Source organism: Chenopodium quinoa, unplaced genomic scaffold (genome assembly GCF_001683475.1).
Source record: "Chenopodium quinoa cultivar QQ74 unplaced genomic scaffold, ASM168347v1, whole genome shotgun sequence".
Lineage (NCBI taxonomy): Eukaryota > Viridiplantae > Streptophyta > Magnoliopsida > Caryophyllales > Amaranthaceae > Chenopodium > Chenopodium quinoa.
This window is the reverse complement of record NW_018745067.1, coordinates 489,387-501,347: the sequence shown is the minus strand read 5'-3', so window position 1 is coordinate 501,347 and position 11,961 is coordinate 489,387. Positions and strand designations below refer to the sequence as shown.

Genomic DNA, 11,961 nt, shown 5'->3' with positions numbered 1-11,961 from the left:
AGCAAGGGTACTAAGATAACGTTCCTTTTAGAGGGGAATCGTCATCCTAGCCCTAATACGGCGTCTACTAGATCTTCCTTTTTTACAATTTCATCACCAAACAATATATGTAACGCGATACCTAAAACTATGTTAGTTGATTTTATTTACAAACATTAATTCACGTAGGAATTACATTGCAAAAGTCGTTATTCTTATTTAATAATATTCGTGAAAGAATAATAAATAAATAAGATTCGCCTTGGCTTAAGTGATCAACCAACAATTATTTAATTCAATTCTAATCTTTATTTAACGCAAGATACTATGTGGAATTGATTAATTAATTATTTTAAAGGTGATCAAACAACACTAATTAATTAATTAAAGTCCTTTTAAACAAGAAAATAAAGGTGATTTAACTGAGTTCTCGAGAATTTACCACTTCTCTTTGCTAGATCTCCATTTAGAACACTTATGGACACCTTCTTGTTGGGGAACCTCCACCGTAGTAACAAAGTATCGAAAGGGTGAGTGTTTAGGACTAGAGGGCTAGGTTGCACAAGTTCACAAGTTATTTCGCCAGAGTTTTAGGTTAATTTCTGTCTGTTTAAGCCTCGGTTTAAGCTCGTATTTATAGGGAACGATTAGGTTTAGGGTTTCGAGCATTCTTTCGCAGCAGGTGTCGCGCGCAACAGATGAAGTTGCACGCGGCATCCCAGCGCAAGATATAGAGTTGCGCTGCTATATGCAGCGCAACTATCTGTCTTGCGCGGGGCTTTATGGTAAGATTCGATTTTATATTTTCCGTATAATTCCGAATAATTCTGAATCTTCCACAGCACAACTCTGAAAGTTGCGTTGGGTGTCGCGCGCAACTAAATTAGTTGAGCGCGGCAGCCCATCGCGACTTTATGAGATGCGCGCGGATTTTTCTGCGGCAGCACTAAGTTTTAACCTAGGCGCTCCTAAATCCGTCATTTTTAGGGTTTAAGCACGGGCTTAAGCCTAAATATGATCGGGTTTAGTTAATTGGACCTTTGTTTTGGCTTTTTCTTCAATTTGGGCTAGTCTTTTGTGTTTTGTGGCTTAACTAGTTATCCATAAGCATTCTTCACTTCGATCTAACACGAAGATGGTTTTATTTATCGTCATTGCACTTTCTGTCGGGATAGGAGGCCAAAAGTATATGTCTACACTCTCATAACCATATTTGATGTGAAAGTGAATTCTAGTCAGTATGGTAAATGGAGGTTCTCTAGTATTTATGGGTACCCTGAAGAAGAAAACAAACTGAAAACCGGGCTGCTCTTATAAAGCTTATGGGATCCTTGTGAAGGGCCATGGATTTGTGGTGGTGATCTTAATCTCATGATGCAATCTAACGAGAAGTTTGGGGGTCAGGATTTTTGTGTTGAGGAAGCTGACATCCTAAGGGAGGCTGCCACCCATTGTAATCTTGAGGACCTTGGATATATTGGGCATGACTACACTTGGTCGAATAATAGAGGGAGAACGGAGAATATCCAAGAACGTATTGACCGTTTTCTTACAAATAGGGCGTGGAGAGAGGCTTTCCCGGGCTCTTTTGTTTTGCACCTCTCGAAGAAAAAAATCTGATCATCTTCCAATACTCTTATGCATAAAGGAGGCCTTGAATACTCCAAAAAAAAGAAGTAAAAAAATCTTTATCAGTTTGAAGAAATGTGGCTCCGTGATGAGAATTGCACTTACATTATTTCGGATGCATGGGAAAGAGGTGGTGATCTGTGTTCCAAAATTGCTTTTACCTCGACCAGGTTGAGTGCGTGGAGTAGAGAAAATATTGGGATTTCATCAAATAATAATAGGCGTGTAGGGGGCCAAATGGAGAGGCTTATGGAAGAATCTCAAACTGAAGAGGTTATAGCCTAAATGAAAGCCATCGATGATAAAATGGACGAACTTGAGAGAAGGGAAAAGATGTACTGGAACCAGAGGAGCAGGAAAGATTGGTTTAAACATGGAGATAAAAAAATCACTTTCTTTCATACAAAGACCAAGCAACGAGCTGAAAGGAATAATATAAAAAAAATAAAGATGCAGGGAACGAATTTACAGATGAAGAGCAAATCACGAAAGTTTTTGTGAACTATTTTAGCGACCTTTTTGCTGGGAATAGTCACATTGAGCCAGAACTTGTTATTGAGAAGGTGGAGAAAATTGTCTCTGATCGACATTACAACAACTTGGCCGCCCCTTTTACCGCTGAGGAAGTGCGAGCCGCTCTCTTTCAGATGCATCCGACGAAGGCTCCTGACCCTGGTGGTATGTCTGCAGTTTTTTTTTTCAAAAATTTTGGGATATTGTAGGCTCTGATGTCGTGGAAAAAGTGTTGCATATTTTGAATAATGATGGTGATATAGGTTCTATTAATCAGACTCATATTGTATTATCCCGAAAAAAAAAGAGTGTGAGTCTCCTATTGATTATAGGCCTATTAGTTTGTGTAATGTGTTGTACAAAATTGTCACCAAAGTACTAGCTAATCGTCTTAAGATATTACTAGCTTTCATTATTCATGAGTCGCAAAGTGGTTTTGTTCCTGGGAGATTGATCACAAACAATGTTTTGGTTGCGTAGGAGTGTTTTCACTATCTCGAGAAAAAGAAAAAAGGGAAGAAGGGTTTTCTCGGCCTCAAACTTGATATGAGCAATGCTTATGACAGAGTAGAATGGGCTTTTCTTGAAAAAATGATGATAAAATTGGGTCTACTAAATTCTATTGTTTCGTTGATTATAAGATGTGCTGATTTTGATGTACTAGCCAATGGGCAACCGTCGAGGAGTTTTAAGCCAAGTAGAGGGATAAGGCAAGGTGACCCTCTTTCAACTTTCCTTTTTATCATGTGTGCATAGGGCCTCTCGACACTTCTCAAAGATGCGGAAAGGAGAAATGTTATTCATGGGGTGAAAATAGGAAGACATGTTAATCCTATTTCTCACTTATTTTTTGCAGATGTCAGTCTCCTGTTTGTCAGAGCGACAGAGGAAGAGGTTGATATTGTGTTAGGGATTCTTTCCACTTATGAGGTGGCTTCTGGTCAGAAACTGAATATGGACAAATCGGAAGTGTCCTTTAGCTGAAACATTGAGCAAGAACGGAAGAACATGCTTCAGATGAAGTTATCTTTTAAGGTTGTCGAACAACATGATAAATACTTGGGGTTACCAACTTACATTGGTAGCTTTAAGAAATAGGTGTTCCATAACATTTAGGATCATATCTAGAAGAAACTAAAGGGGTGGAAAGGTAATTTTCTATCACAAGCTGGTCGGGAGGTGTTGCTTAAGTCTATTGCTCAGGCAATTCCTACATATACAATGCAATGTTTCTCAATTCCGATGAGTATACTTAATGGGATTGAAAAATTGAGTCGTCGGTTTTTTTGGGGCCAGAAAGGGGAATAAAAGAAGCTGTGTTGGATAGGTTAGCACAAGCTTTATTTGCCTAAGAAAGAAGGGGGTCTCGGCTTTCGTAACATGAGAAATTTCAATAGAGCTCTACTTGGTAAGCAAGCGTGGCGCATCATGACAAATGAGGATTCTCTTGTGGTTCGTGTTCTTAAGGGGAAATATTTTCCCAACTCTTCTTTTTTGGAGGCAAAAGTGTACTCGAATTCAAGTTACACTTGGAGGTCGATCATGGGAGCCAGAGATGTTCTCCGAAAGGGGGCTAGGAAGGCAGTGGGAAATGGTTATACAATGCATATATGGAATGACCCATGGGTTACAACTTTTCCTAATTTTAAGGTGTCTTCAAGTCCGGGGGATAGTGATGGGGTGCCAATCTTTGTTCGTGATTTATGGGTCAATGATGCGTGGGATCTCACAACCCTTAGTACGCACTTCTCCTCTATGGAGGTGAATGAGATTTGCAATATTCTCGTACCCTTATATAATAGAAATGACGCTTGGGTGTGGCATCATACAAAGGATGGTTGTTATTCGATGAAAAGTGCTTATAATCTGTTGACAATTGAGGGAAAAAAATTCTACTGCCACTTCTTCAATTGTTGGCTGTAATTTTGAGTGGCATGTTGTGTGGAACGCTGACATCCCTCCCAAGGTGAAAACTTTTTCTTGGAGAGCCATCAAGGAGTTGTGGCTGCTCGACAAAGCTTAGTTCAAAGAGGTATGACCCTTGACCCTATTTGTCCCATGTGTGGTGCTGAAAATGAATCTGTTTTACACATGCTTGTGTCTTGCTCTGATGTAAAAAGAATTTGGTACCTTTACCCTTTACGGTTGGAGGTGGATAAATTTGAAGGTCCGTCTTTCGGGGATTGGTGTGTTTATGTTCGTGTGTATTACAAAGACTCTCATTGGTGGAATATCTTTTTTGCTATGTTATGGGGAATTTGGTTACGTAGAAACACGTGCAGTTTTGAGAAGCGTAGGAAGAATATGGTTGTTGTTATCCACAATGCAGTGAGTTTGGTAGGTGATTATGAACAAGCTCAGGTGGTTGTGAGCTCGCCTACCTGTAACCCGCAGCATTTGGAGTCTTTTTGGAAGCCTCCTGCCAATGGGGTGATAAAAATTAACTCTGATGCAGCGATCTTTAGTGATAACTCTGCGGGTTTGGGTGGAGTGCTGTGGGATTCAGCAGGGGATGTGGTGGTGTCTACTTGCCTTCATCTTTGAGGCAAGTATGATGTTGATGTGGCTGAGGCTCTCGCGGTGAGACATTCATTGAGTATATCTCTTGAATCAAGTTTGAGGAATGTTTGCTTGGAAACGGATTGCCTCAAGGTGTTTAGCCATCTGTCAAAGGGATGTGCTCCCTCTACTGTCTTTGGCATGGTTATTAATGATATTATTTAGCTTGCACTTGGCTGCCAATCGTGCTCTTTCTCCTTTGTCAAGCGAAATGGTAATGGTGTTGCTCATGCTTTAGCCAAACTTAGTTCTTCTTTTTGGGATCTTAGAGTGTGGATGGAGGAAGTACCTTGTGATATTTTGAGTTTTGTAATGGTTGATTTAGCCTTTGCTTTTGAGTAATAAAATTGGTGTGATCATTTCCCGTAAAAAATAATCAATTCAGTTTAGTTCAGTTCAACTCCTAATTTCCTTCTCTCATAAAATATTCATTTCAACTCAGTTCAATTCAACTCAGTTCAATAAATGTGAACAAACCCTTAATTTTACGAGTCTAGACTTTCAATAGGGGTGTCTATTTGGATTTTGGCCAAATTCATTCCAATTTGAAATAAAATTCAGTTTTTAATTTTCAAATTCAATCTGATTCGAATTTCTCATCAATCAAATTCGAATTACAATTTGGTTATTTGGATCCAATCCGAAAATCTGAATTAAAATACATCGTAGATTTTTAGGGGCTAAAGTAATTATAAAAATAAAAATCCAATTATAAAGTTGTACATTATTAATATGAGTATTGAAAACATAGTTTTACATAATTTATATTAGGAAAATTTGTCAGACAAAATCTTTTAAAAGCATCATTTTACGAAAAGAAAAAAATCACCACGTTCATTTTTTTTCGAATGGAAACCTATTTACTTAATTACCCTCTAATTTACTTAATTAAAATCTTTTATTTCCTCCCATTTCTTCTAATTAAGCTCTAACCCACCAAATTACTAAATAACTAAATTTAATTTATATATAAAACAAAACACCACCCCAGCCACCTTCTCCTTTTCCCACTCCCTTGGTAGAAACCCCTTCCTCCACTGGACCCGCTGCCTAAATCCCCCACCTCCGGCGACCTACCTAAATTGAGCTCGAAACAAGCATAAAACAACGTACTTGATTCATTTGCGTGTTATTGATTTTTAAGCCGAATTGACGCTATTTTTTTTCCCTTTTTGAGCTTTATTTGGAATCTTAAGGGTTAAAATGATGTCCAAAACCTTTACGAGACATTATTCGACATGCAAATCGAAAAAATTCAGCGTTCCGACAAGAATGGTGGCCGGAAGACTCACTAAAGGTGCGCTTTGCACCCAAGTTATTAGTTTGTGATGTTTTGACTACTAAGCAAAGTACAGGCTACTAGGTGCACCCAAGCCATAGTTAAGATGTAGAGGCCAATTTTGCCAAATAAATATGGTTTATGACTTAATTTTATGAAGAAGTAACTTAACATTGCTGTAGCCAATTTCGTAAGTGTAAACTCATATTCCTATATTTTTCATTGGTAGATTCACCTGACTGCTGTAATCTGCCACTTGTTTTCCTCTAGATCTGTTTGCAGACAGTTTTTTTTGTTGTTATTTCTTAGGAGGTTGGTGTGTTGTTGGTTAACTTGACTCTCCAACTTGTGTGGACTTCCAACTTGTGTGGACTTAGGTGTCCTTACTCTAGTAGTGAAAGTGTCTTGTAGTGGCAAAGGGCACTTCCTTTTGTTGTGACCAGGTTGTCCACAATTTGTGCATTTGTGCACTTCACCCTTCTTATACACCTTGCACCCTTAAACTAACCTCACCAAGAGAAGGCCTGGATTTCTCATTGTAATTGGTTCGTTTCGTAATTTTTCTAACCACTAGTGGTGTATTTGGGCATAAGGAGATTATGGCCACTCTTAGGGACCATTTAATGGCTCAAGACTCAATAGGATAGTCATATGCCTTTAAGTATGTTTCCTTATTAACCAATAAGAAACATAATGTTTGGGTGCTCAACAACCTTCTATGTTCGGGTTTTTAGTTTTTCACATAATTTTGCACAGCTCTATTGAAAATCAGTATCTTATCCTGTTAATTTTACCTGTATTATTAGTGAATATACACTTAGAGCAAGAACCAAGGGATCTATATGAACAAACAAAAAAAAAACCATTGAGCCATTACTCTTTATGGAAATAAAGTTAAAAGCCCAATAACACTAACCCAATTGATTTAATTACTTGCGTCGTGTTGTATCAAATAAATTCGTGTAGTAAAATGTGTCATAAACCTAGAGATATTAATGGGGTAGGGCATGGAGAATATTGGCTTTTGTGTAAAAAGGTAAGGGCTCTACCACTAGACTGTTGAACATATACTGATACTTAGTACATTGTTTTATATTTAACCCATGTTTGTTTAAAGTTTCTCCTTTACAAAAAAATCTATCCGATTTATGAAAGTTGTATATCAATCCGAGGTTATGTTTTTTTTTTTCGATCAATGAACACTGTGCATTCGCTACAATATGCAAGTATGTTTGTGAAATAATTAAGGAAATCATATCATTCCACAAATCGCCATGGTTTTCCCATATAAAATCGATACGGAAAACATAATAATACATATCCACACTATTTTTGCACATTTATAAAATTATGAGATTTCGTATCATTTACAATCGTCACTAAATCCCAAAAATCAATACGAAAAGCCTTTTCTGCACTAGATATAAATATATTGTTTGACAAAGAATACATAAAATATGTCATAGCTTATTGGCGAAACATTGAATATAAGAGTTTGAGGTTATATGTTTCAAATCTTGTAAAGATCATATGTATGATTTTTTTTTTTTTTGAAGAAAATGAGTTCAACATTTATACCAATTATAATCGCTACAACAATCACCACGATTGGAACATTTATATCAATTATAATTGCTACAATAATCACCACGATTGGATGTAGTTTTTTGTATCGATTATTGAGACCAACACTACTAAAGGCTAAGGTAACAGCAGATATTGTATCAAATGACCATTCATTGGGAAAGCCTTTTATTGCAATTAAAATCGATACTAAAGATTAAAATAATCGCTATGAAAAGGTTATTTTCTTGTAGTGGAACTAAGGTTATTTCAAAACTTATTCACATTAATGCTCTTGTTTAAAACTTACTCTCTCCGTATTGCATTAGTTGCAACAGTAGGCTTGTCTCATAGTTTAAGAAAATTATAGAGTAGGCTTATAGGGTTATTAAATACTCCATAAAGTATTGTTAGTAAGATAGGGAAATAATAATAATAAAAAAAAATTAAGTAGTGTGAGTGGGGTTGGTAGGAAAGAGAGATAATAAAATATTTGTAAAAGTGGAGTTAGTGGGAGAGAGAAATTATAAAATAATAGGGGGTCCTTTTCAAATATAGTAGAGTTGCAACTAACATGAAAAGACCAAAAATGGAAAGTGTTGCAATTAATGCGAAACGGAAGGAGTATTTATGGTCGTGTTTGGTGAATAACTTAACGCTGAAAGCTTATGCTAATTAGATTAGCTAATTTTGACTAGCTGATTGTATTAACTGATTTGACTAACTTATTTTATTAGCTGATTGTATAAAATTGTTTGGTAAATAACTGATAGCTTAAAGTTGATTGAAGAAATGACCAATAAGCCAATTGTGGGGTAGGTAGTTTAGGTAGGATTTTAAATTAAATGGGGGTATAAATGTCATTTCACCATAAATTAATGAATAACCTAATTGAAAAGTCATATAAAAGGATCTTTTTCAAAAAGAGCTTATTTATTAGTAGAATAAGCTCTTCAAATAAGCTTCTCACCAAACACATTGAATTAACTTATTTAATAGTCAATAAGCTAATATTGGTCAAATAAGTTAATTTTGCTCAAATAAGCTGTTTACCAAACACAGCCTACATAATCGTTGTCCATGTAGGTTCAGAGGTATTGTTTTTTTTTTGTAAAGTGAAAACTCTATTCTAAGAGTATGTTCACATTTATTAAGCTGAACTGAATTGAATTATTTATGAGAGAAAGAAATTAGGAACTGAACTGAGTTGAACTGAACTGAATTGAGCTGAACTGAACTGAAATGAACTGAAATTAAACTGTACAGATCGAATAGACCTTAAGTTGTCTTCAGCTTATTTTTAGTTTAATGCAATTCAGTTCAATTTTTAATTTCCTTCTCTAATAAAATATTTAGTTCAGTTCAGTTCCAATAAGGCCCTGTTTGGTGATTAGTGGTTAGTTGATTGATAAGAGTTGGTTGCATTAGCTGTTTTACTAGTTGGTTGCATTAGCTGTTTTGACTAGTTGATTTATAAGAGGTTTTTATGTAGAGTTGTTTAGTAAAATTAGCTTATTATTTGTAGTTGTTTGTTAGTTGAACATATGAAATGACAATTTAGGATATTGATAAATTTTTTTTACTTTACTAGGGTAAGAAATTGGGAGGGCAAGAATGTGAATTGGAGTAACCTTTAGGATAAAATTGTCTTTTCACATTCATTACTCAATAAGATAGTTTAAAAAGCTCTATTTTTTAGCTTTTTACATATTAGCTTATTTGCCTCAATAAGCTCATTTAAAAAGCTCTTTTACCAAACAACCAAATTAGATGGGTCGTACGTGTTTGGTGAAAAGATGAAAGCTGAAAGATGAATCTTATTGTGTTAGTTGATTTTGACTAGCTTATTGTATTAACTGATTTAACTAACTTATCATATTAGCTGATTGTATAAAAGTTTTTGGTAAATAGGTGATTTCCTGAAGCTAATTGAGTATACAAAATGACCAATAAGGACAATGACATATTCAATTTTCAAGGATAATTATTGCACAAAAGATAGATATATTGTTAGATATATTTACATGCTATGTATATATTATTGGGCATATGGTTTTCCTCACAAAATAAAAATTAAGATAATTTTTTTGTTAAAAAAAAAATAAATAATGAAAGAAAACTAAACGACACAAAATCAAAACAAAGAATATTGAGGCAAAGATAATTGAGAAGACTAACCTTGAGATCCACTATGAAATAATATGGAGTGGCAGTGGCTTAGGAGTGAATAAAAGAAAGTGAAATTAAATTGCGGTAGTTGTAAATTTGTGATAAAGTTAGGTAATAAATAAGGGCAAATTTATAATTTAACTCATCCTACCAAATCATCTCTTTGCAAAACGCTGCTCATACTAACTTTTTGTAAAAAAGCGTATTTAAGCAAATCATCTCTTCTAATAAGCTTATCACCAAACACTAGCATTAGCTTATTTGACTAGTCAATCAGCTAAAGTGGATCAACTAAGCTAATTTACTCCCAATAAGTTGTTTGCCAAACACCCCTATGATTTATGTAGTCAAACCTCTAATTTGGTCAAATAAGCTCATTTTTTGTCAAAACTCTAATTACAAAACATGGCCTAATCCAGTTCATCAAAACATGCCCTAAATAGCGGTTTTACCTTACGCTTGTACTCCGCATTTATTATCATGGCCTACTACGGCTACTAGCCTACGCTTTCACGGAGTACATACTACGTACTTATTTTACTGATTCTCTTAAAAACACAAAGAAAAAAAGCAAATAAGAAGCGAGCGACGACTGTTCTAGTGCTCTCCAAAGTATAAACCGGACGACCGAAGTAATTGTTGGTCGCCTTCTCGTCTCGTGCTTCTCCCTTCGAAGTCCTTCCGGCCACCCTACAGCTGAAGGTCTGACCACCGTTCAACCCATGTCTTGTAATTTAGTTTGAAATAAGCTTTTAAACTGCAATTTTTTATTTTCTAAATTTTAGTACTGAATGTAATTAATTAACTTGTTGGTTGAAATTGTGTAAATTAGTCTAGTTATAATAAAGCAGATGAATAAAGCTTGAAAAGCATTGCAATTTTGCAGTTAGAGTGCTGGATACTTGTATACAATTTGGTTTGTTTAACTTATTAATGACTATGAAATTATCACAAGTTTGGTGTTGAATTATCACAAATTATATGGTGTTAATTATCACACATGTTTTATTGGTTGACACAGTGGAATTGTAGGGCTTTTGTGAGAAGTAAACCGAGTAAAACCACTACTCAGGCTCTCCATTGAAGCGCCTTCTGATACTTCTATCCGATTTTAGCAGCTTCTGAGGTAACTTGTTTCTTTTATAATCATCATATCGATTTCACATTCTAGGGTTTATCGTTGATCTAATCTAATTTAATTGTCAATGTATTTAGTTTAGGGTTCGAAAATTTGAATTACTAAGATTGTGAAGTATCCTAACGAGTGTTGCTAGAAAAGAAAATTATGAGCCTAATTTGATAATTAAATCAAATATGCCTTTCTCCCTGAAATTATGTGATTTTTCAAACCTGAGTTAATAATTGAATCAAATTTGGTAGCTAGTGTATTGCAGAACTCGTTAATGTTAGGATTGAACTATAAAATTAGACTTATGTATGTATGTGTGTATGTATGTATGTATGTATGTATGTATGTATGTAGGTATGTTTCTTTATTTCTTTCGCTCCTCCTGCCATGGCTTAGGGACGTCCTACTCATATATGTATATAGGTGTGTATGTATGTGTGTAGGTGTAGACACCTACTTTTGGCCTCTTGTCCCGAAAGGAAGTGCAACGATGTTACAAAAATCCGTTCTTCATGTTAGATCAAAGTTAAAATGTTTATGGACTATGAAAAGCATTATGAAGTAATTTGAAACCCATATTTGAGACTAATTTATCTAAGAGCCTTGTCTGATTAATAATTAGGCCTAAATCGTGTTCATACATGTTTAAACTTGATTAATAACGGACCCAAATGCGGCAAATGTAATGATTGGATCCAATGGAACCTACATTGTTGAAAACCGAGCCAAACATATAAACCAAACATCAAATTCCCATGAAAGTCCTATAAATAGCCCTTTCAAAGAGCTTTCTAACAGTATATTATAAGCCCAATTCCGAGCCAAAACGAAGAAGTTATGATCAAAACACTAAACCGGGCCCAAAACTGACACCCTTGCACTCCAACGGCCATAATTTTTGACCCATAACATATTTTAACCTAATTCCAACGGCATTGGAAAGTAGAAATTCATATCTTTCCAATTATATCTCACACGCCTTAATCCAATTCCGCAATCAAAAGTTATGGAAGTTTTAAAAACGCGGTTTTTGTATAAGGCAAACCGCAAACCAGCGCACTCGATAAGTTGCGCGCGCTTGGCGCGCGCGACTCATTGAGATGCACGTGGCACCCAACGCGACTCAGAGAGTTGCGCGTGG

General features: G+C 35.6%; 1 protein-coding gene across 1 annotated transcript; it reads left to right on the top strand.

Moving 5' to 3' along the window:
• Nucleotides 1-4,179: 4,179 nt before the first annotated feature.
• On the top strand, nucleotides 4,180-4,665 carry LOC110709387. Its single transcript, XM_021887599.1, has one exon. It carries the CDS (start codon nucleotides 4,180-4,182, stop codon nucleotides 4,663-4,665), a length of 486 nt encoding a protein of 161 aa, XP_021743291.1.
• Nucleotides 4,666-11,961: the final 7,296 nt, after the last annotated feature.